Source organism: Apodemus sylvaticus, chromosome 16 (genome assembly GCF_947179515.1).
Source record: "Apodemus sylvaticus chromosome 16, mApoSyl1.1, whole genome shotgun sequence".
In the NCBI taxonomy this organism is placed as follows: domain Eukaryota; kingdom Metazoa; phylum Chordata; class Mammalia; order Rodentia; family Muridae; genus Apodemus; species Apodemus sylvaticus.
This window is the reverse complement of record NC_067487.1, coordinates 70,360,741-70,386,435: the sequence shown is the minus strand read 5'-3', so window position 1 is coordinate 70,386,435 and position 25,695 is coordinate 70,360,741. Positions and strand designations below refer to the sequence as shown.

Sequence of the window (25,695 nt, the reverse complement as noted above, 5' to 3'; positions counted from 1 at the left end):
AAGCTCCTTTTTCTGTGAGAACTCCAGCTCGTGTCAAGTTGACACACAAAACCAGCCAGTATACAACCATAGGAGTTTCCCACTGGAATTTTTAGGGTCACTTGTGCACAGTATCGTATCCTCTGCAAATAAAGATACTTTGGCTTTTTCCTTTCTCCTTGACATCCTTCAGTTGTCTTATTGCTCTACCCAACACTCCAGGTACTGTACTGAATAGGAAGGAAGAGAGGGGTAACTTGTCTTGCTCCTGATTCTAGAGCAATTTTCATTTAAGTTAATGTTGGCTATAGGTTTGATATAAATTGTCTTTATTATGTTGACATATGGCCCTTATATCTCTAATCTCTCCAGGATTACATTTGCCAATTTATGTATGTTGAACCATCTCTGCATTTCTGGGATAAATCTTACTTGATTGTTGTAAATAATCTTTTTGATGTATTCTTGGATTCAGTTTGCAAGTATTTTATTGAGAACTTTTGCATCTATGTTCATAACAAATATTGATGTGTCATTCTCTTTGCTGGATCTTTATGTGATTTGAGTATTAAGGTACTTGTGGCTTCATAAAATGAATCAGGTAATGTTCCTTCTGATTCTATATGGTGAAACAATTTAAGGAGTATTCTGCAGCAAAACCATCTGGCACTTGGCTTTTTGTGAGAGTACTTTTAATTAAAAGTTCTCTTTCACTAGGGGCTATATTTTTGTTTAAATTGTTTGCCTGATATTGATTTAATTTTGGTAAGTTGTATATTTCAAGTAAATTATCCATTTCTTGTAGATGTTCAATTTGGTGGAGAAAAGGTTATTAAAGTATGTCCTTATGATTCTCTGGATTTCCTCAGTATCTGTTGTTACATTCCCATTTTCATCTCTAACTTTGTTAATTTGGATATTCTCTCTGCCTTTAGATAAATTGGAAAAGAATTTGTCAGTCTTACTGATTTGTCTCAAACAACCAACTTTTTGTTTGCTGATCCTTTGGGGTTTTTTTGTTTGTTTGTTTGTTTGTATGTTTCTAGTATTTTGATTTCAACCCTGGGTTTGATTATTTCTTACCATCTACTCCTTTTGGGTGTGGTTTCTTCTTTTTGTTCTAGATTTTTTTAGGGATGCTGTTAAACTGTTCCTCATGGCTTGATCCACCTGCTTTCTTACAGAACCCAGAGCCACCAACCAAGGATGCACCACACACCGTGGGCTGAGCCCTCCCCATCAATCACTAATTCTAAAATGTTCTACACTCTTGCTCAGTCTTATAGATGTATTTTCTCAGTTGAGGCTCCCTCCTCTCAATGACTATAGCTGGGGTCAAGCTGACATAAAACTAGCCAGGACACCCCCTTCCTTCATCTTTTTCTTCACTATGCCCAGGTACTTTTGCGCAACAGTGGTACTTATCTCTGAGGGATCCTTTGAGATACTTTTTCACTGCCCCAGACCTACCTAGCAAAGACAATAAAGGCTAAAAACCAACTCATTCCCAAGGTTTTTCCTTTTCTCTTTTTTTAATCAAACAAGTCACAAGACAGACACCACAAGAGAGAACAATGTCTTTGAGAGATGGTTTGACCTTGGTGAGGAAACAGAGACTAGTGCCGACAAATATAGAAGTGCTGTTATATATAGATTTTGCCGATCTGCTGGTTCCTTAGCTCATAGCATTCAGCTCCCTGGCTCCCCAGCAGTTCCTTCTCCTCCCCTGTATCCGGCACTCTCAGAGACGGGAAGTGGGCAGGAGACGTGATGAACTCGTAGTGGCGGTCCAGATAGCGCAGGTAGATGAGCATATGCAGAGCATAGGCCAGCACCAGCAACAGAATCAGAGACATGGCCAGGCCGATCAGAACAGCAGGTGAGAAGGAAGAGCTGCAGTCTCGGGCCTGAGCAAACTGTGCCCCCGTGATGGAGAAGCCTTGGATCTGTCCAGACAAAGAAAGAAACGGGAGTGACGCATGTCTTCCCTCTAAGAGTCGATTCACACCGCGCTAGTGGTTCTGGGTTCCTATGAACCAAATTTTACATACCGTGGTTAGTGTTCCATAACTGGAACCACCTAAGAAGAGAATGTCAGAGAGGGAATGTCTATATCAGAGTCTCTGTGGGGCAGGGATCACCTTGATCATGTAACTACAGTGTGTGAAGATGGAGCCCACTGCAGGCGGCACCACTCCCTAGGCTTTCGTCCCAGACTATATAAACACCAAGAAAGTGAGCTGGGGGTGAGGCGTGCATGCAGCTATGCTCCTGACTGTGGAGGTAAATGTCTGCTTCAAGTCCGTGCTGCCTTGACTTCCTGTAATGATAGCTGGAACCTAGAACTGTGAGCCAAATAAACTGTTTCTCCCCGAAATGAGATTTTATCAGGGTACTTGGGCAAGAAAATGAGAAAGGGAGTTAGGGGACATATCCCCACTCCACTGTGGAATAGTTTGAGTATGTGATCTGATAAATATGGTCCTGTGTGCATCTCTCAGGGAGGACAAGTTGTGGTGTAGTAAAAACCCAAACCAAGACACACGCTGAAGGCTTCGGGTGGGCCAGACACTGCTCACCCAGCTCAGCCCTCACAGCAGCCCGTGAGCGCGTGACTATTTTACTGACTATTTTAAAGAAGGGCCTGGGGCTCAGGAAAGTTCGCTAACTCACCTGGAGTCACACAGCAGAAAGCCTGTGAAGATAAAATTTACATGTGGGAAACCTGGCTTCATACACATATGGCTTCAAAGCACAACCTCTTCTGGTATCCTCTTTCTCTTTTCTTGTCACTAGCATAGAAGGCTGGATGTGGGTCAGATGCAAATACCATGCCATTGTATATAAGGGACTTGAGAATTCATGGATTTGGTAACCACAGAAGGAGTTTGGGTCTGCAACAAATCGCTTGTGCCTACGGAGGGACGAATGTTTGTTCCACAAGAAAAGCCGGCAAACCTGCAGAGTGGACAGCAGTCCTCTGTGGACATCCGCCCCCCCCCACCTGCAGAGTGGACAGCAGTCCTCTGTGGACATCCCCCCCACCTGCAGAGTGGACAGCAGTCCTCTGTGGACATCCCCCCACCTGCAGAGAGGACAGCAGTCCTCTGTGGACACCCCCCTCACCCCCTCGGGGCTGAGCTTGCATTCTTGTTTCTGTTTACATTCTTGCTGCTTCCTCAAAGCTAGGGTACACGTTTACTGTGAGGAGGCCAGTTTCATGCACACGTGTTACACAATCCTGAAGAGGAATGTGCTCCTCACAGCAAGTTCTCTGGAGTCCTGGGGGCCCTGTGAATGTATACTAGGGTGTTTGTCCCTCATGCTGCTGCTCCAAAGCTTCGAAGCCAAATTACTGTGCCTCACTCAGCCAGCACAGTCCAATCCTGTGTGTCTGTGAAGCCGTCATCCCTGGTGACTGCACAGTCACCCTCTGATCCTCTCTTCCTTTCCTTCATTAGAAATCTCCATCCCTGGTCTTTGACCAAGTTTTTTGTTTTGTTATTTCAGTCATAAAATGTACATATCATAAAACGTGTTGTCGGAACCACTAGCATATGCTGGTATAAGTGCTATTGGTACGCCACACCTGGAGTGGTCCTGAGTGTTTCACACATACGAGGTCACGTACTTTCTCCACGGATGATGATAGACCATATATGGACAAGGTCAAGTAAGTCAGCAGTGTGGCCGAAGAGTGATTTTAAAATCAAATCTGCCTGACTCCAAAAATACCTATTCTTCCCTTCTTCCCCTCGGCCTTTCATCAATACTATGCCTCCTCCAAGCTTAGAGAAATATACGTGAATCTGTATATCCGTGTAAATACGGGAAAAGCGGGAACATGCCCTTATAAGGGGTGTGCAAGGCCAGGCATGCTACTTCAGTGAGTAAGACTGACGCAGGTAGACAAGATAGCGGGACCTGACAGACTGTCCCTCAGCTGGGACGCCGGGTACAAGGGCGCCTGTCACACGCGCATGCGTTTCTCCCGAGGTTTTCCAGCTCTCTGGGCTATTTTGGATGGTTGATGACTCCATTCCCAGGCTAACTGTCAACACTGTCTTGCGCGCTGCAGATGTCCGTCTTATCTGCTCTGATAAGATCACTGCTCCGTTCCCAGAAGGGCTCCCCTCACAGAGCTCTGGGCCCAGGAAGTGTCAGTCACCAGGCTTCAAGCACAGCTGCACTAGGGTTCCGCTAAGTACCTGGTGAGTGGGTAAACAGGAAAGCAAAAGAGAGCCCTGGAGGGCTCAGGCAGAAGAAATTCCCCGTCCTGCTCCATCTCAAACCTCAGAAGATCCAGAATAAACCAACGCTACCTTAGAGGCACTGCACAGACACTCTTCCTTAAACATCTTGTTTTGGGTTACTTAAACTAACACTGAGTTTCTCTAGCGCCAAGCATGCGGGCGTGTAAAGCATAGGTTTTAGTTTATTACCTGGAAATCAATAAACGTGACCTCCCACAGGCTTGTCACATCATCTGAGCTGCTAAGCAACAGTAGGGCGTCATTGCGCCGCAGGCTGCTGACCCGTTGGCAGCGGTACGAGAAAGACGACAGAGCATAGATGCCGGTTGCATTAAAAGTTGCTTGCACCGAATTGTTGAAGATTATCTCGACGCGGTGTAAACTAAACCAACTCTGGCTGGCCAGCTTGTTGTAATTGGTTAGGGTGAACCTGAAAAGGATTGTACACTAGTGTTAGCTGGCGCTTTTTACTTTTACTGTCTCGAGCCGGGCGTCCTCCGTGAACAGTACAATGGCGCCCTCTTGTGTCAGGCTGTGGAATTGTGGGGAGAGGCTTTTCTGGAGCTAAACATGAGGCAGGTTGGTAAAAAAGCAAGTGATTGGGAACAGGAGAAAGAATAATACAAAAGTCCTATGGGGATAGGGGGGAGGTGCGCTTTTTTTTCTTTTCTAAGAATCAAATTGTATGTTTATTATTGCATATTATTATCAAATTTAATAAACACTCAGCTGTATATTAACACAATTAAATTGTCATTAAAATAATAACAATAGAGTTCTTATATTATCCCAGTGTCACATACGAGAAATTGAGCCCAGGGGGACAAAACCACTTGCTCAGTTTCTCACAGATTCAACTTGAGACAATCATCCTCACCACTAATGGCTTTAACGTGGAATATTCTCCAACCATGAAAAAGTATAGTATATATAGTAGCTTAGCGTTAGAGTGCTTATCTAGAATGCACAAGGCCTCGGACTGATCACCAACAACCAGGAAAATGTTTCTGTGAAGGATGGCAGTGTGTATGCTCCAGCAGATGCTCTGTGGGACACGAGCGTCCTGCGGTGTGGGGGCAGTCGTCCTGAGGGAGAAAGCTGTTCGTGGTGAAACCCGGGATGCCCTGGATTACCCAGTTACAAAAAGTCGCTTTTCCTTAAACACTCATCCTTTGGGGTGTTTGAATAAATAAAGTTATGATGTGAGTTTCTGAGAGAAAGGCAGGGTGTGTAGTCACTCTCAAACACGCCTGAATACAGAAACTCTACGTGGCCAAATGTGTGTATCTCAGGAGATGAGAGTGCACCCGCCCTCGCATCCTCTGCTGAAGACACACATCCTGTAGGAAGGGAAGCCATGCTCTGTGTGTGTGCGTGTGTGTGTGTGTGTGCATGTGTGTGTGTGTGCGTGTGCGTGTGCGTGCATGCATTCCCGTGAGGCCTGAAAACAACCTCAGGTGCTGCTCACAGGAGCTGCCCGCCTCTTTTATTTATTTATGTAAGACAGAGCTCCCTCTGTCCTAAATGGCCAGTGAGGCCCACGGGTCTACCTGCTCCCACCTTCCCAGTGCTAGGGTGGGAGCAACACCACATTACCCAGCTTTTCTTGACACAGGTTTTAACATGAGAACACGCTCAGGTACTTCTGCCTACATTGAGTGCACTGAGGGAAAAAAATTATGCCTTCAAATGTCTTGGTCCCCAACTGCTGAAAAACATTATAGATATTTTTATGGAAAGAAAAAATTGAAACAGGGTCTTACTCTGTAGCATCGGTTTGTCTGGAATTCATTGTTTACCAGGCTGGCCTCAGGCTGACAGAGAGAGACCTGCCTGCCTCTGCCTCCAGCGTGCTGGGATTAAAGGGGCGTGCTACCCAGCACATGAGGGGCAGTTTTTGCTTTTAAGTCTGTCCATTACTGGCTACTGAAATAAATCATTGTCTGTAGATACAGCTTTCAATCATAAGCAGTGAAAAATGGAGGCCTTTATTGACTGACTCCTGGGGAATTAGGAGAGCAAAGATCTCCTCATGGTAGTCCAATAGTGCGATTCTCATAAGAAGCTACAATGCATCACCATAAAACAGAGCCTGAAGCTTACCGGGCTCTCTTCTGCATTATTCTTTGTTCTGGGGAAAGGACCACAATCCCAGATTCTGTGCTCTTAAGCCCCGCACTGGAGAGAGGGGGGAATACAGGTGTCTGGGTAGTGGTTAAAAAAAAAAAAAAACAGTGGTGATGGTGGTGACGGAGATGATGGTGGTAATGGTGGTGAAAATATTCCTACGAGATTCCCCTACCTGCTGATGTCTCAGAGCACTGGGATATGTTTGGACTTCTTTGTGTAGAAAGCATTCCTACAGGATCTCACAGACACGGCCACTGACCTCTCAGTGTACTTAGATGTGGAATCTAACGTGTCACAGGATGGGCACAGGCCTGGCCCCTTGACACTTGGGGGGGGAGGGGGGAGTGAGTAAATTAGACAGAGCATAGTATGTCTGGCATGCTAAAACTACAGTGGTACCCACCTTATGTCAATATCCTTGGGATCTTCAGCATCACCAAACTTTAAAGACAACCTAAGAGAATGGAAACAATGAATGATAATTCACCAAAACAGGAATGGCTCAAACTGCAAGATGGCTCAGCTGGTGGTGGGGAATCACCTGCCTCCCAGCCCTGGGACCCTCCGGTGAAAGGAGCAAATCGACTCCTGGAAGTTCTTCTCTAACCTCCACACAGGCACTATGTCATGAGCACGTACACACACCTACACATGAGTGGGCACACACACACACACACAGAGAGGGGGGGGAGTCAAAGAATAACTGTAATCAAAAACTTTATTATTAGGAATAATTGACTACTCACAGACACTCAAAAAAAAAAAAAAACCCTCAGAACAGGTCATGGAACTAAATGTGATGCCTAAAAGTAAAATTTATAATAGAAACCTAGACTATGTATACAACCTTGGATAGGTAATACATAAGCCATAAAATATGATGATAAACTGGATTTTTATTACAATAAAAAAGTTTTGCTTCTCAAATGGACCCATTAAGAAAATAAAAATAAAAAACCAAGTAAAATACACAAAAATGAAAAAAAAAGAGAAAGAAAGATCTGCCTGGTGGTGCCTGCCTGTGACCCCAGCTCTGACAGCCTAGAGGTAGGGTGACAACCAAGGCTCGCAAGAACCTGTCACCCCAGCTCCAGGGATCTGTGCCTCTGGTCTCTGAGGGCATTCACTCTCATGTACACACACACACACACACACACATACACAGAGACAGAGATAGAGACAGAGACACAGAGACACAGAGAGACAGAGACAGAGAGACAGAGACAGAGACAGAAAGACAGAGACAGAGAGTCAAATTATACAATTTAAAATATGATCAGCATCATTGAGCATATTAGTTAATCATAAAATAAAAATAAATTTACACACCATAGAACATCAAACAGAATGATTAAAGCATCTTACAAGGGTAGCTCACAGCTTTAGGACCTGTATTTGTGCACACTTTTCTGAAGGTAAATCCCAGGTTTCCTGAGTCAAAAGCGGATTCACCTTTCACCCGGAAGCAGCAGTATCAGCTCTCTTGGCGCCGCCCACCCCCTGGGTAGCATGATGAGAGCCAGGCCTCGTTCCACCCTTACTGGGATCTGGGGTTTGTAGCGGAAGTCAGGAGTCCGGAGTTCATGTGGAGAGCTGGTGGCTTTTTCCTCTCCTCCCGAATATGACAGAAAAGCATCTGGTCCCTTAGTGTTGACAGATTCTCCTTGAGAAGCGAGAGAGGAGGCCCCGGGCTGCTATCCAGGAGGTAGTGGGAGAATTTTAATCCGCCTCTGCACAGAAGCAGCTAGCTTACAATGAAGGGCATGGACAGCTGTGCATCCAGATTACGTCTCATACACGTCTCCAGCCGGAAGACTGTCCCTTTGGCTCTCAGACCTTTGTGGTGCAGACACATTGCCCTAAGGACGCAACTGTCTTACTAACTCCAAAGCTTATCCTCTAGTCCAAGGCCCATGATTTTTTTTCAGAAAAAATTAAGCATACAGAAACGGTTAGAAAAGGATTTTCTTCTCAGTTTCACACTGCTGAGGGCCGGAAGCAAGTGGATAACCCTGGGAAAGGCGAAATGGGCTGGTGATGTTTGCCCACTCAGAAAGTAGAGGCAGTCTACTCTGCCTCTACAGAGGATCAGGTGTTCAAGTCCAGCCTCAACTACAGAGCAAATCTGAAGCCAACTTTAAATACAAGAGACCCTGTCTCAAAATCAGGGGCTCACTTTTTTTAAAATTTGGAGCCAGGCACGATATTGCACTCCTGTAATATCATCACTGGGGAAACTGAGGCAGCAGTATTGCCATGAGCTAAGGCCATACTGCACTATGTAGTGCATTCTAATCTAGCCTTGCTGCAGTGTGTCAACCAAAAGCTTTTTAAATTAAAGTTTAGCAGTTTCATAGACTATTAATTATGCCTATATGATATGAGTTGTCCTGTCTACTCCTACATGGAAAAATAACTACAAAAAAGCATTCTGCCACAAGAACTTATGCAAAAATGTTCATAACTATCTAAAAAGTTACATAAATGAGAATAGCAAAGTTCTATCATCAATGGGTCAACAGATAATTAAGTTGCCATATAGCCACATATTGGAATATTACTTGGCAATGAAAAAGAACATTGCACTGATCACAGAAGATTGCCTAAGTCATTATGTTAAGTGAAAGAAGCCACTCTAAAAAAAAGAGAGAGAGAGCATACTACATGACCATATTTAAATAACCAATGGTTCCCTCAAGAGGTGGGAGTGACCCAGATGATGGATTATGACAGATAACAAGCATATTTTAGACATGGTTTATGGTCTTGATTGTGGTGATGACATTACATGTGTACACTATATATGGCAAGTGATTGCATGATACACTTGATTAAGTGTGGGTTATTATTCTTCACTATATTTCTGTAAGGTTAGAAATATAAGAATGATGTGCAAGTGGTTATAATGGGAAAATATGAAAAATTTACGTGTACAAAGAAGGCTGTTGCTATATCAATAAAATATCTAAGAAGTAAAATAAACGCCAGAACACTGTAGTGTGCCTTCAGAAACCAAAAAGCAAAATCAAGTAGCACTGGAAACGGAAGTCCGCACGCTGTGACGTCACCGACTTGACCTGCTTCCGGGAACGGAAACGTCAGCGGCCGTCCTGAACCCTATCACGTCACGGCTCATGGGGAAGGCCGGTGATGAGCACACAGCAAACCTTCCGACTGATAACGGGAACGTTTGAGTCTCCTGACAGGATGAACTGGGGCCCCTTCCGTGTGCCTGTTTGCAAACATTTTCGAAGCTTCTCTACTAAGCCAAGTCTCAAGAGACCCCTTCTCTGGTGGCATTTTGACTGTCTATCAAAGTACTAAAGAAAACCCCTTCAAGAGACAAACTATGCCAGTTGTGGACAAAAGTCTCTGTAGTCTTCCAGTGGACCACACTGGCTCGGCCACGCACAGGCTTGTTCTGCACCGATGGACTAAACCCCAGAACACAGCCACTCCGAGTCACCCATCTCCTGGTGAGGCAAGCTCCCAGAAGCAAACCACCAGGGGCTTCTGCCCAGTGGGCTTGGCTCCCACGGAAGCTCAAAAGCACCCCACGCTTTGGAGCAAAGAGCCTAAGGCCTGATCTCACCGCTGGGTCAGTGAGGACGTTGTAGGTGCTGGGCGCCATGCAGCCAACTGGGCACACCAGAATGGCTACAACCCAGAACAAGAACGGAAAGAAGAGGTCGCTCGCTCGGTGCCCAGTTCTTACACATTTAAAACAGATTCTGAATTCTTTGCACTATAAATGTCCAATCTCAAAATGCGCACAGATGCTGGGATTGTATTCTATCTGCAGGGTTTTCACTATTTAAAAAGACTTCCACAGAAAATCTGTCTGCCAAACGTGCCTCTCCCTGAAAATTTTTTTCCAAAAGCTAAAACATGGTCATCTTTTTTTCATTCTGAGCTTTTGACCTTATATGGTTACTGTCTCCACTTGGGTTTGTTTGTTCTTTTGGCAACTCCTACTCTGGTTCTGTCAAGCACAAGGGTTCCTCGCTGGCACGGCAAAGACAGCTCATGCTCTCACAGAACTAAGAGAAATCAGCATCCGGAGTTCTTACGAGCTGGAACTGAAACCCCTCACTTCCTGGGCCTACTCTCTGCGTGTGGGTGCACCCGGGCTGCCTGCATGATCACGTGAGCCGGGCAGCAGGAGAAGGAGCTGCCCACCCTGGGCTCACACCTGAGTATATTTCCAGGGCGATGACTAGGAAGATAAAATATTACTGCCTGCCCAATATCTGACTTATGCACTGAAAAACCAAGACACATGGCTGGAGGAAGGACTCCTCTGAGAGAGCACTTGATGCTCTTCCAAAGGCCTGGAGTTCAGTCCCCAGCACCCAGATCGCTGGCTAACAGCGGGTTATAACTCCAGCCTCTGGGGAATGCAGCGCGCTCTTCACATGTCTGCATACCCAGAGGCACAATCGCATAAATAAAAAAGTCATGTTAAATCTTATTTTAAAAATAGCAGAAAGCCCCACGGTTTCTCCGGGGGTGGCTAGCCAACGCGCCGTTGGGCTTGTTGTTGGTATTAAGGAAAGGGCCACTGCTTTGAACAGCGCCTGATTAGTCCTTCGGAGCCTCTACTTGGATTTCCTCATCTGTTTAATCCGGTGAGATAAGACCACGAGGAAGATGGGAGTGAATCCCTTTTAAAGACACTTTAGAACCCCAGCGGAACTCCGGGAAGTTTCCTAGCCTTGTTCAGTCTGATTTCTTATGACCTATCGGAGAGCCACTGTGATTATAACCAGATATGGAGACCTCGCCTTCCCTGGCCTTCAGTAAGTGCACAAGGGCTGTCAGCTACAGCGAAAAGTCACCACCATCTCCATCTGACATGTGACAAGCCCGTGGGACCTAATGGCACACATCTCTCTGGCCGAACTGGACCTGCAAGACAAGTCTTGGTTTTCTTTCCAGGCATAGTTTCTCCCTGATGACTAAAGTCTCCATAACCCAGTAAAAGGCTGTGCTGCCTGATCTTCCCATGACCCCCTACTGTCAGGATAAATGGGATGGAGGCCTGCCAGCCAGCACTGGGCAAGCATGCTCACCCCCAGGCCATCAGCCTCTCTCCACACAACTGACCACAAATAAAGAGCCCTGTAGGGAATTAATTAGAGCCTGGGAAAAAAAGTCCTGAGCCCTCCACAGTGCGGGCTTCTCTTCTGTAGTCCTTGATGCTTGTGTTGTAACAAGGGAAATAAATGTAGATGCATTCTTAACAGTTCTCTACATCTTGTAATTATTATAATCCCTTAAGCCCCCATTAAGAGGCAGTCATTCTGATGGGTAAGAGACCTAATATCCTTTATACATTATATCAAAATAATCCACTTCCACCCATCATCAAGAACTTTAAAACAAGAAGCAAAAGTCAAGAATAAGCTGGCAATTCCAGTCATACTGTATAAAGTATAAAAAGAATGCACATGAACATACATATGTTATGGTTCACAGGCCAGAGCAAGAGCAAAGAATCTTCCAAAAGCACCCACTGTATCAACAAATATTAAGTGGGGTTTGTGGGACACAAATGGAACAGCTCAGACTTCCTCTTCCTGGACCAAAACAAACAACAGAAAAGAAAAAAAAAGAAAAAAGAAAAAAAAAAAAACAATCGAAAGATTTGGATGCCTGAAAAGCAGAGAAATTTTCTGGGAGTGATCTGATCTCAGTGGGACATTTACTTAATCTGCTTCTCTCAAACCAAAGCTAATGCATCTGTTCACTCTCAAATGCTCCAAGAGCGAGTCTCAGACATTTGATCAATTGTCCTCTTAAGCAATAAACTGGAATTGGCCATGTTCGATAACTTGAGAATCTCTCACCACTACCAAACACACCTAGTCCTCAGTTAACAGGTTTTTCTGAGTCTCCCGCTAAGACACGTGCACCCTGCCGTGCAGTCTAAGCTCATTTCATGTTAAGAGCAGGGGACTTGGACTCTTAACATTTGGAGTTGAGACCAAGCCTGAAAATAAGCTTTTTCCCTTCCTTCCTTCCTTCCTTCTTCCTCCAGGTTCTTGTCAGTGTTCTTGGTTGCCTATCAGAACTAGAGAACAAGAGCACATTGCAGAAGATACCACACACCTCATCGTATGATATAAAGAAAGCAAGCTAGAACCTAGCTGGAAACCTCCTTGCTGGCTAGCTTTCAAAAGTACAGAAGGGAATCCTCTGGCTTCTCAGGAAGTAAAGGTTTCTTTGGTCTAGCCCTATTGTGAACCCTGTAACCAAAACACCAACCTGCTCGGCAAGATTTGCCTACCTGTTCAATAAGGGCACAACCATTGTGAAGGTACCTACTCTTTGATTTGGGGTAGGATCACAGAAGGAGGTACCCATGCCTGGTATTGTAAGGCAAGCCAGCAATCCAGCACTGGGGATATCATAGACCCACTGAGTAATTTAGTATTGTTTAATTAAATTGATATATTATCAAACTTCCTTCTAAATATGAACATGCTCATAGACAAATGTTACTGTCTTTCCTTCCTGAATGTGCTTGGCCCATGAGACGTGTCACTATTAGGAGGTGTAGCCTTGTTAGAGGAAGTGTGTTACTGTGGGGTGGGCTTGGCAGTCTGCTAGTGCTCAAGCTCCACCCAATATGGAAGAAACCCTCCTTCTGGGTACCCAGGGAAGAGACTGTCCTTCTGATGGCTGCCTTCAGATCCAAATATAGAACTATGGCCTCTTCAACACCTCCAGCACCGTGTCTGCCTGCATGGTGCCTTGCTTCCTGCCATGATGATAATGGACCGAACCTCTGAAACTGTAAGTCACCCCAATTAAATATTTTCCTTTATAAGACTTGTCTTGGTCATAGTATCTCTTCACAGCAATAGAAACCCTAAGACCCATCCTTCCTTCTTTTCTTCTTTCCTTCTTTCCTTCCTTCCTTCCTTTATAGAATGAATTAGAAACTTTTACTTTTAAAACCTACAGAAATAAAACTAATCAAACACTCTCTAGTGGAATTCACATGCAAAAATATTTGGACAGACAAAATTTGGTTGTTGAGTGAAAAAAGAAAATGAAACAAAATTCAGTGGTCGGTTGGGTAGGTGGATGGGTAGAAGGGAATCAGGGAAAAGTTGGTGGTAAATATGATCAAAGCAAGTTGTATGAAATTCTGGAAAAAGTAATGAAATATTTTTAAGTTAGCTTGTGACTTGCTTTTTAATCAGGATAACAAAAGAAAACAACCTGGCTTGTCATACTGGATTATGCAGAACCTCTAAGGCTTCCTCAGCCAGGAAGACTTACGTGGCGCTTTCCTCGCTGCAGTTAGAATGGCTAGTGTCCACTGTGGTGTTTTGACCAAGTGCTTCATCTGTGAGGTCCAGCCACGTCTGATTCTTAAATTTAACTGTGATTCTTTTAGTCCAGAAGAGGATGCAGGGACTCCCATCTCTGGAGAACTTAACAGGGTTGTGATGGCTGAATGTACTCCAGTGTTTGTTACTCAGATTGTAGCTGGGAGTCTGGTTAATCAAATAAAAGAAATTTACGAGTCAAATTAGTGTCCTTGGAATCAACATCTTCCAACAGATAAGAAGATTCATTCATATCCTGTAATAATGGGTACATGTTGTTATATATTTACTTAAAATATAACACAAAGACTGGAGCAGTTGTTCCAAGTTAAATACAAATGAAAGAAAAATGAGAGTTGTAAGTTCCCCAGTAATAAAAGAAGCACTTTCTGCAGTCACTGTGGGAAAACCAGAAAACTGAACACCATGAGGAAAACATGAGAGAGTAAGTACAATTAAGAACCATATGGTTGCTTCCAGTTTCCATCAGCTCCTGGAGGTGACCCTGTGCCACAGCTCTCCATACCCAAATTCTGCCCAGAGAGAGCTCCTAGGAGTGCCAACACACAGGCTTACAGGAAGGACAAGCCACAGTCAGAGACAGCAAGACCAGCTAACAACACAGATAACCATATGGTGAGAGGCAAGGGCAAGAACATAAGCAACAGAAACCAAAGCTAATTGGTATCATCAGAAGCCAGTTCTCCCACCACAGTGAGCCCTGGTTACCCCAACACACCAGAAAAGCAAGACTCTGATTTAAAAATCACATCTCATGATGATGATATTAGAGGATTTTAAGAAGGACATAAATAACTCTCTTAAAGAAATACAAGAGAACAGAGGTAAACAGGTAGAAGCCCTTAAAGAAGAAACATAAAACTCCCTTAAAGAATTACAGGAAAACACAACCAAACAGGTGAAGGAAATGAGCAAAACCATCCAGGACATAAAAATGGAAATAGAAAGAATAAAGAAATCACAAAGGGAGACAATCCTGGAGATAGAAAACCTAGGAAAGAGATCGGGAGTCATAAATGCAAGCACCACCAACAGAATAAAAGAAATAGAAGAAAGAATCTCAGGGGCAGAAGATACCATACCATAGAAAACATTGATATACAGTCAAAGAAAATGAAAAGTGCAAAAACCTCCTAACCTAAAACATCCAAGAAATCCAGGACACAATGAGAAGACCAAACCTAAGAATAATAGGTATAGAAAAGAGTATAGATTCCCAACTTAAAGAGCCAGTAAATATCTTCAACAAAATTATAGAAGAAAACTTCCCTAACCTAAAGAAAGCGATGCCCATGAACATTCAAGAAGCCTACAGAACTCCAAATAGATTGGACCAGAAAAGAAATTCCTTCCATCACATAATATTAAAGAAGACCAAAGAGTGGATACTTCAGTCCTACTTAGAAGGAGGAACAAAATAATCAAGGGAAGTAGAGGGTAGGAGGGCCTTGAGAGGAAGAGAAAAAGGGGAGGGAAAAAGAGGGGAAGAATTGGGTATGGGAGGAGATGTACAGGAAATGAGATGTCAGGAAATTGAATAGAGGTGTGTAGCAATGGGGAACAGGGAACTGGAGGTAGTAACCAGAAAGTCCCAGATGCCAGGAAAGCAAGAGCCTCCCAGAACCCCCTGGGAATGACACTAGCTGAAATATCCCACACAGGGGAGGGAGAACCTGTCAAGACCATATCCAGAGGTTAGGCACGGCCCCCCCGCTGAGGGATGGGGCCACCCACCCACCTCCAAATTTTTAACCCAGAATGGCTCCTGTCTAAAGGAAATACAGGGACAAAGAGTGGAACAGAGACTGAAGGAAAGGCCATCCAAAGACTGCCCTACCTGGGGATCCATCCCACATGCAGACACCAGACCAGACCCAGACACTATTGCTGATGCCAAGAAGTACTTGCTGACAGGTGTTGTGGGAAATATTAGAAAGCATGCCTGCCAACTCTCTGCTGTGCTGGACTACGGTCCTGCTGTCAGTGGTGTGTTCTCTCCCAGCGACTCTCCCCAGCTAGCCCCCTCCCCCGCTGTGCTCTCATTTGCTTGGCCCTGGAACTGCCAGTTCTTCCTCAGCCATAAACCCCTGTAGTCAGTGATCCCACATTCTAGTAACTAAATGGAACTACCCACTTCAAGGTTGCATAACATAATACCCAGTAACTCGGTAGAATCAAGACTCTTAAAGCTTCGTTATGTACCAGATTTATGTATCAATAATACCACAATATATAAGATGCCAATACAATAATTTCAAAGCCAATTGATAATGATAAAAACTTTATCCCAATATTTCTAACCTTGTGAAATATTCTAAACTTGTGGCTGGAAAATTCCACACATGTACAAATCAGCAGCCATCATGGTTCCTCCTCCTACCCTGAGACACCCCTCTCTCCTTGACTCTTAACTCTGCCTCCCTTTTCCCTGTCCAATCACAGGCCTCCCACTGCCATCATGTGATTGGACAGGGAAAGTCCTGCAAGAGACAGGAGCCTGAGACAGCTGTCTCCTGAGAGGCTCTGCCAGAGCCTGACCAATACAGATGTGGATGCTCACAGCCAACCATCAGACTAGCACAGGGACCCCAATGGAGGAGTTAGGGGGAGGACGAAAGGAGCTGAAGGGGCCTTATCTGGCATCAGTGGGAGGGGAGGCCCTTGGTCCTGTGAAAGTTGATGCTCCAATGTAGAGGAATGCTAGGGAGGTGAGGCAGAAGTGGGGGTGGGGGGGAGCACCCTTGTAGAAACCGTGTAAGGAGGGTGGGTTTGCAGTGTAATGGGTTTGCAGAGGGGAAAGCAGGAAAGGGGATAACATTTGAAATGTAAACATAAATTATCAAATTAAAAAAACTGTATGAGCCGGACAATGATGACGCACTCCAGCATCCGCCAGCACTTGGGAGGCAGAGGCAGGCGGATTTCTGAGTTCGAGGCCAGCCAGGTCTTCAGAGTAAGTTCCAGAACAGCCAGGGCTATACAGAGAAACTCTGTCTCGGAAAAAAAAAAAACAAATCCAAAAAAAAAAAACAAAAAAACAAAAAACAAAAAACAAAAAACAAAAAAAAAAAACCCTATGATTTTCTCAAATACCCCGAGTTTAAGTAAGATTATGTTAATAATTAACACAACTAATGTGTATATATTCAGAGTAGCTCTGAGAGCATTGAAAGATATGTATATTACTTAGGTTAAAGTTTAAAGTGTCAATAGCCATACCTGGGCAATGGGTATCGTTGTGAAATTCTGGACTGGTTTCACCTCTCCACTAGTCTTTTGACCTGTCAAATAAATAATAACGTGAGCACCAAGGCTGGATGTTACCAGTTTGTTAATGTGATTGAATGATGCTAATGAGCCAACCACTGAGCTAAGTCCTGTTTTGGCTTCTCATTAAAGATGCTCTAGTTTAATGACTGAGGGAAATGGACCCCAGGAAAGGCTTTTCTTTATCCCTGCCCCCAAGAAACCAAAAGGGCGATTCCAAGTCTTACCATTCCGTACAACCGCTTCTTTACTGGAAGACGCTTGAGAACTGAAATTAGAATTAGAGTTTTAAATGCAAAGCAAACATTTGTAGTCAAGGCTTCACTGGAAGTTCTGGGAGTCATCTCAGCTGTGTCCATCTTACCAGGAGGTGGCCGCTCAGAACGCAATATTTTTAGCCATGGATTTCTGATTTACAGAAAATACAGAAATTTCTGAAAATGTTCTGCTTTTATGAATCAGTTGTGATCCTTCCTCACTAGAGATTACAGGCAGCCAACTTGCAGGCCAAGCGTTGAGCTGTCGACCAAGCTTTAAGCAATAACAAAAGCATAGTAATATGCAATACATTATTTTTCAATGAAATTTTATCTCACACTGTGATGTTATTACATGATAGCCAAAATATTCAATATTCTATTTTATTTTTTAAAAGGCAAATTCAGCCACCAGTGGTGGCACACGTCTTTCATTCCAGTACTCGGGAGGCAGAGGCAGGCAGATAGATCTCTGTAAGATAAAGACCAGCCTGGTCAACAGAATGAGTTCCAGGACATCCAGGTCTACACAGTGAAACCCTGTCTTGACTTTTTTTTAAAAAAAGACAAATTTAATTGCCAAAAAAAGTATTTCTGAAAAGTATGAAAATAGAAATTATGGTTGATAACCTTTTACTCATCATATATACTCATAATAACATACTATAGCCCAGAATTTACTTTTCATAGAATGCCCAGGGAATTCTCCTCAGATCTCTTCACTATCTGCGCTTCCTTAGGCATCTCAGCTCACCCTGTCTTTAACCACTGTCTATAAGATGGAAATTTATAAAATGTAAAAGTATATAGAGAACGTCTTATTTTCAGGGTGCAATTTTTGGACTTCAGCATGCATCACAAATATTTACCTATGCTGTCATATATGCTTTGACACAATGAGTTTCATGCAGTATTACATCATAAAAATGTATCATGATGTTCCTGTTCCCATGTTCCTAGTCTCACATGTTTATGGTGTGGTTTAAATGTCCTCCAAAGCAGAGAGGTGGCAGCAGGTTGGGGAAGCAGACGTCTCTCGTATGCACTGGTTCTTACATGACCCAGTGGTGGTTCCCCTACAAGCCCTCAGTAATTGTTTTGAGGACATTGTTATCAAAATAGCAACGGTTGCCCCTCCTGTTCTCCATTCCCTTGCTGAGGATGTGTCTTCTGGTTCCCAAGATGCCCTTCATCTCACTATCTGCCATCAGTCGCGGACCCTCCAGATCTGTGTCAACTCAGGTGTCTCACCCTTGAACTTCCAAAACTGTAAGATAAATAAGCTTCTTTTTTTGTCAAAATAGCATATGTAGAATAATTCCTTAAAGTAATGAACAACTCACTAACACAAATTGTTCCCAGTGTACTGACATTCTAGGACAGTGGTTCTCAGCGTGTGGATCAAGACCCCTTGGGGATCACATGACAGACATCCTGCATAGAAGCAGCAGCAAAATAATGACATGGCTTGGGTTGCCATGACAAGAGGAACTGCAGTAAAGGGACACAGCAATAGGAAGGCTGAGAACCACTGGGCCAGGACACTACAGTGGATGGCTCTTTATCGTGAAGCTCTTTACCATAAATTTCTAAAGTAAAATTGTTAGGATAGGAGGTCGAGCAATGTTTTGTCAGATACTCCAAGCATTTTTTTAAAAAATGCAATGCAGGGGATTGAAGAGTGGCTCAGTGAGCATGGGTTACTCTTCCAGAAGACCCAAGTTCTAGTCCTAAAACCCACATCAGGGGGCTCACAATTTCCTGGGACCCTGGCTCCCAAGGGATCTGATGCCTCTGGGCTCCTCGAGTACCCATGCATGGGTGGCATGCATGCACACACATACCAATGATTTAAAATAGAACAAATCTTTTAAAGGAAGCCAAAACACAAGATCCTCCCCACATACCCCAGCCCCCAATCAGCCTTAGTGTCACGGCCAATCTTACCTCATACATAATTAAATAGAGCTGGTTACAAATCACAGTATTCTACATAATCTAGTGAGAATGTCTACAGGTGAGAAAGTGTCTCCTAGTTGCAACAGTTTGTTCATCGTTATAGACAGTATTCAAGTGTAATTTTGTAAACTGTGTCCATGCCATGTGGTCAACACCAGTGTTTGGGTGCAGGAGCATAACCATGACATTATAGCTACAACAGGGTTAAAGAATACTAATGCCACTCACCAGAGCATTGCTACAGTGTGCCCAGTATCCTCCACTTTCATCCCAAGCACATAGACCGGCTTTCATTTTGTGTGAGTTTTCATTTTACATAATTGTAAATTAATAGTCACATAAAATTTATCCCTCAGTATTTGGTTTCTTTTACTCTTAACTACTCTTCTTTACTCTGACTTTGGAATTTATGAACACTGTTCCATCTATCAGTGTTTTATTCTAATCCATTGCTAGGAAATACCTCAGTGTATATATACATAGATAGATAGGTAGATAGATAGATAGATACATACATACATACATACATACATACATACATACATACAACACATTTTATCTGTGTGTACACACTTTCACATTTGTAGTTTGGGACTTGACAAGCAAAGATTTAAGAGCTTTCATTTGTACCAGTTTGTGTGGAATGTTTTATTTATCTATCGCTGTGATGCTGAGGAATGAACCTAAGGCTTTAGTCATGCCAGGCATGCATTCTGCCACTTAGCCACACACAGCCTAGGAGACATGTCTGCTAGGTCTCTCCTGAATGGGGTTGGCATGAGTCAGTCCTCTGAGCTCAATCGTATCTTGGTGAACTTGGGAGCACTTAGAAATTTCATTTACTGAGCAACGTGTGTCTTATGTAAAACATCTCTACCTACCCAACCTCCAAATCCTCCTGTGTGAGTTGAAACATTGCTGAATATAAGAAAAAGGAGCTAGCAAACAGAAAAGCACTTCCTGGAGAGCCAAAGCCTTCTCATACACACAAAGAGATTTTTAAATTTTCCTCAGTTTAAGTGTTATTCGCAAGCTAGGTATTTAATCGTAACACCAACTTATATATTCAATTTTTAAGTGTCTTCACTTAAAATTGGTGAATTGATGAGGTGTATTTTACTTAGGAAAAGTAAAATGTACAGAGTTGATTGAAAATTCCTAGTTTATAGAAGAACTTACAGAATATTTGTTGGCTATAAGTATTTTAATGAATGACTAAACAAGCTATAATACTGTAAAACTGCTTTGTCTGTTTGGGGCTTGGTCTATTAATCAACTTTTCCCATGTGTTCACTAATGAAGAGCTTAAACTAAACAAGGAATTTCACTGCCACTTTAATGCATTTCTGGTCAAACCATACAAAAATAATGTCATTTTTTAAAGGTTTATATATTATTATGTATAGCATTCTGACTGCATGTATGCCTGCAGGCCAGAAGAGGGCACCAGATCTCGTTATAGATGGTTGTGAAATACCATCTATAATGGTTGCTGGGAATTGAACTCAGGACCTCTGAAAGAACAAATAGCCAGCAGCAGTCTTAACCTCTGAGCTATCTCTCCAGCCCCAATAATGTCATTCTTGATCAATATGCTGCAGTGCAGACAGGCTTTACATAGAACTCTAAGCAAGTAAGATTTTGTTGGAAATTTTATCTCAACCAAAACAAAGTATGCATCCCTATGTAATATCTGGATGACAGGAAAAACTAACAGCTGTCCACAACTCTCTATGTGAAAAGGTTGAGAAACACTGGTTTCTGGTGTAAATAATTAAACATGTCTTGGCCTAGTAGCCCAGGCCTGCAATGCCAGCTATTCAAGAGCCTAAGTCAGGAGAATCAAAAACTCATTTTCTTCTAGGTCTACATAAGGTATTCAAAGCCATCTTGGGCAAGTTAGTGAGACCTTTTCACAAAATACAGTTCTAAGTGCCCAGACATCATAATGAAACCTCATATGTATAATTAATACAACCTAACAAAAACATTTTTAAGTGGCTATGGGCCTGGGAAGATAGCTCATTGGGTAAGCACACAGACCTGAGTTCAATTCCAAGAACCCATGTTAGAAACCTGGACATGGAATCATGAATCTGTAATCTTAACACTTGGGAGGCAAAAACAAGAGGACACCTGGGACTTGGTGGCCAGCCAGCTCAGCTAAGTTAGCAAGTCCCAGATCAGTGTGTGAAGAGACCCTGTCTCGAACACACAAGCTGGGACAGACTGACCTCAGAGGGAGTGCCAGGCCAGGCAGGGCTGTATGGAGAGAGCCCATTTCAAGCAAACAAAAGAACCAATCCGACTTTCCAAAAAGAAGGAATGGTGACGTTCATTCTTCTTTTACAGGATCTTTTTCCTTTTGTGTGTGTGTGTGTGTATTTACATATGTGTATGAAGTGTAGACATATGTGTACACATGTATGTATACAGAGGCCAAAGGAGGATGCCCCCACATCTTCCCCCACAGCCTTCTGCCTTGCTCTTCAGCTAGGCTGGCGGCCAGGAAGCTCCGAAGTCATCTTCCTTCCCTCACTCACAGTAGGGCTGGAATTACAGGCGCTCATGGCCAAGGCTGGCTTGGTGAAGTCAAAGTCAGGTCTTCAGTCTTACTCTCTCACCCACAGAGCCAGCTCATGCCCCAGCATGCCCCACACCTCTCTTTAGCTTAGGAAACCTGTATCTGTTAACCTGCGGTCGGCTCTCCTAGGGAAAGCCCTATAGAGTTAAAAGATCACGTCAGAGCCATGATGTGAAAGAATATTTACAAAATAGAAATTATTGGTTCCTTCATAGAGAGTTAGCATGCAACTGGATCAGGATGTCCATTTACATGCCAACATACCTTTTGTTAATGTTCAAATTATCACACAGAGCAATGGGTCTCATTCTTGGACTATCATTCATAATTTGCTTTCACTGACCATCCTACTTGCTCTGTGACCCCACCCTCCACCACCACCCGCCCCCCACCACCACCACCACCCCCAGCTACCCGTCACCTCTTTCTTCCCCGAAGTCCCTTCCTCTATTGGACACAAGTCCCCTCATCTGTGTGCTCCTCCCCACCCCTCCCTTAAGTCCTCCCCTTTTCCTTTCATGGTCCCTTTTCTAGTTTCATGACCTGCTCGGTACTCCCTACACTCATATTAAAATTTAGCATCTGCCTAAGAGAGAAAACATGCAGTGTTTCTGTTTCTAAGTCACAGATGCTACCTAACAGTTCAGTTACACCCATTTTCTTGCAAATGCCATAATTTTTTCTTTGGGATGAAATAACATTTTATTGCATATACATACCACATTTTCCATATGTACTAATTAGTAACATGTAGGTTTTTGCAGCTATCTTAAGGAGCATAGCTGTTTATATCATTTCTAAGATCTATGATGCTCCTGAAGCTAAAATTATATATATATGTCTCAATAAAAGCAGAATTTGATTTTTTAAAATTTTGACCTTTATTGGCCAATATAAGAAATACAAAAGCCACTTATTTCTATATGAACTGGGTGGAGTACCTTTTACAGACTTGGCTAGAGCTCAGGATAGGGCACTCACTTAGCACTCGTGAGGCCCTAAACTTAATTTCTGAGCAGCACAGAAGCACAGGATTCCTTGATACTGTAAAGCTAGGCGTGACAGTAATCCCAGACCTTGGAATGTGATAGGAGGTCAGAGGTTCAAGGCCACACAGTTGGCTATAGGCAGATTCGAGGCCAGCCTGGGCTATAGAAGACCTGTCCCAAACAAGACAAGGTAACACATTTGAGCCATGTCCTATCTAAAAGTAAGCTTCAGTGAAAGCACTACTTGATTTAGAGAGAGAGAAAACCAGAGCATCTTGACTGTCTATTCTTAAAGCGTTATCGGCTGCTGACTTAGGGATTCTTGGAGCTTTGCCAGCTCACCCTGCTTGCTGCTGGTCTCTGTGTTCGCACCAACGTCCCCAGTGCATTTGGTGAGATGGCACGTCATGATTAATTGGGGAACAAGACATACAGTGGCTGCGGTTGAGATTCTAAATATACTCTTCTAGAGATAAAGTGTGTACTCCTTTGTAAGATACAGAAAGAAAACAGAAAAGAAAACAAAAAAACAAAAAACAAACCACAACAACAAAATAAAAACAAAAAACAGTGCTTGCTAATTGCAAGGACTGTCCTAAACCATCGGAACCTTCTATTAATCAGTGCAACCTAACAGCATTTCCTTGGGCTCACAGGTTATGCATCCCTAAGGTCTCCACTCACACAATGATGACAGGAGAAACGGTGAACTTAGCTCCTATTTATAAACATAAAAGAAACCGGAACCAGATCTGACCTGAGTCGGTTAAGCAGTGGTGCATTTAATACAAACGCAGTGTTTCTTAGTGTTCTGAACAATAGTCCGTGCCTCTTACAATCAAAGTGTAGTATAATTAATATTGTCATTAGCTGTGGCTATAACCTAGATTATACATTTTTGAAACATAAACAGATGCAGATACGTAACTCTATAAAGAAAGGGCAGAACATCTAATGTCACACTTGCACCAAGCTCCACAAACACATCGCATTAAAGGATGGGCCGTTACTCACCCGACATTCTTCCTGGCGAGTATCTGATCCAAACTGACTGAAAACACCATACATAAGAACAAAAGTGAGAAACTAAACAAGAGTTTTCTTCCCATCAAGAAATGTATGCTTCTTCAAGCCAAGCACATCTGTTAATTCGTAGAGCAAGCCAAGCAGAGGCGGGACTGTTCTTGCCAAGTGACTGACAGCACCTTCAGCCAATAAAAAGATAGCCTTCCCAGGAAGGCTGTTTGGGGGAGGAAAAGGGGTGAGACCTGACAATGCTCAATCTGGAGCACAGAGTTAACCCAGAATTTAGCTTTTCGATTATTCATTACATTAAAACATAATCAGGGAGCGTGTTTTAGAGAAAATGCATCGCTAGTGAGCCCTTTATGGGAAGTCGCCTTATTGTGTGTCTGCTGCACACACTTTACTAAGGTCCTCACGCCGCTTTTCAGGAAATGATTGCCTTCTCTCTCAAATCTACAAAGTATTAATTTTTCCAGACATTTTAAAGGTAAACTAGTTGGTAAAACATTCTCTAGAGCTTAACTATGTTTCCACGCGTGTCCTGGGTCACAGTTCTCTGTTGAATGTAAATTTTCCATCTCCCGAGAGGGCTTGAGAGGGATACTGAGCCTCTGGCTCTGGAATTAGGAGCAGCTAAAGCCATGCCCAGTGGGTTGGCTTTGAGATCTTTCTGCTGTAACAGCCAGGGAAGTTCTCCCTACTGTGAAGGTTTTCTGCAGAGCCAGGGGCAGGGGTGCATAAAGACTTGCCTCAGGAGGGAAGAGGGGGACGTTTGAGCACAGGACAATGATGCACGTGCTGGAAGCTATCAGACCAAAGTCCAGCATTTTCTATGCTGTTCTATGCTGGATAAAAAGGATCCTGGTGACGATGAAATGGCAAAACCCACACATAACAAAATTCCATTATACTGAAAGTCTTTCAAAACGAAACACGGGCATTTTTGTCACTCCAAGGCCTTGATACATCTAATGGGAAAGTACTGGTAGGTGACAGAGGCTATCTTTAATGTTTTTAATTATTATGTTATGGGTATGAGTGTTTTACCCACACATATGTCTGTGCAGTGCATGCGTACAGGGTCCTCAGAGGGCAGAAGATGGCCTTGGATTCCCAGAAACATGAGTTACAGATGGCTTTTAGCTGCCAGGTGGGCACTGGGAATCCAACCTGGGTCCTCTGGAAGAGCAGGCAGAGCTGTTAACCACTGAGCCATCTCTGCAGCCTGAGAAGGGCCATTTGTAAGGGAATTTTGGGGGAGATAGCAGGTTTTAGGGAAGCTGAGGACTTGTTGGTGACAGGCTTCTCTTCTTTGTGTGCTGTCTCCCCTCACAGGCACCAGGCAGCCCTTCAGAAAACAACAGAAGGAAAATGAAGCACATTGTCATCATCATCATCATCATCACCATCATCATCATTACCATCATCATCATCATCACCATCATCACCATCATCATCATCATCACCATCATCACCATCATCATCATAGTTTAACACATCCTTTGTCCCTTGACTCTTTCCTGCTTCCTCTCACACACCTCTACCTCCTTCCACATTCCCTCTTCCACTCACCATCTCTGCTTTTACCAACTTGATCTTTTCTACGGAACTGCAAGTACTAAAAAGCAGATTTGGAGAGCAGGAAGTTAATTTTGACAAATAAACTATTGTCTTAGATTGGGTTTTATTGTTGTGAAGCGACACCATGACCAAGGCAACTCTAGTTAAGGAAAACTCTAGTAAAGGCCTCCAGCAGAAGTTGTGGCCCAGATTAGAGGTGCATACTGCCATGTCTACATCTGGGACTTGCTTTGTCCCAGGCTGACCTTGAACTCAGAGATCTCTTTGCCTTAGTCTCCTGGGATTAAAGATGTGTACTACCTTGCCTGG

General features: G+C 43.5%; 1 protein-coding gene across 1 annotated transcript; it reads right to left on the bottom strand.

Moving 5' to 3' along the window:
• Window positions 1–1,504: 1,504 nt before the first annotated feature.
• LOC127666955 (V-type proton ATPase subunit S1-like protein) lies at window positions 1,505–23,945 on the bottom strand. Its single transcript, XM_052159962.1, has 7 exons — window positions 23,794–23,945; window positions 17,218–17,258; window positions 16,943–17,004; window positions 13,653–13,870; window positions 6,766–6,816; window positions 4,422–4,662; window positions 1,505–1,925 (listed from the first exon to the last, which is right to left on the bottom strand). The coding sequence occupies exons 1-7, from the start codon at window positions 23,886–23,888 to the stop codon at window positions 1,623–1,625; spliced, it is 1,011 nt and encodes a 336-aa protein (XP_052015922.1). The 5' UTR covers window positions 23,889–23,945; the 3' UTR covers window positions 1,505–1,622.
• Window positions 23,946–25,695: the final 1,750 nt, after the last annotated feature.

Excerpts from the sequence above, each read along its gene's own strand:
- LOC127666955 (XM_052159962.1), bottom strand. The coding sequence starts at position 23,888 with ATGGGAAGAAAACTCTTGTTTAGTTTCTCACTTTTGTTCTTATGTATG. Across the intron at positions 6,817-13,652 it reads TGCAGCGAGGAAAGCGCCAC|GTTGTCTTTAAAGTTTGGTG; the intron begins GTAAGTCTTCCT and ends CCATTCTCTTAG. Across the intron at positions 4,663-6,765 it reads CCCAAGGATATTGACATAAG|GTTCACCCTAACCAATTACA; the intron begins GTGGGTACCACT and ends AATCCTTTTCAG.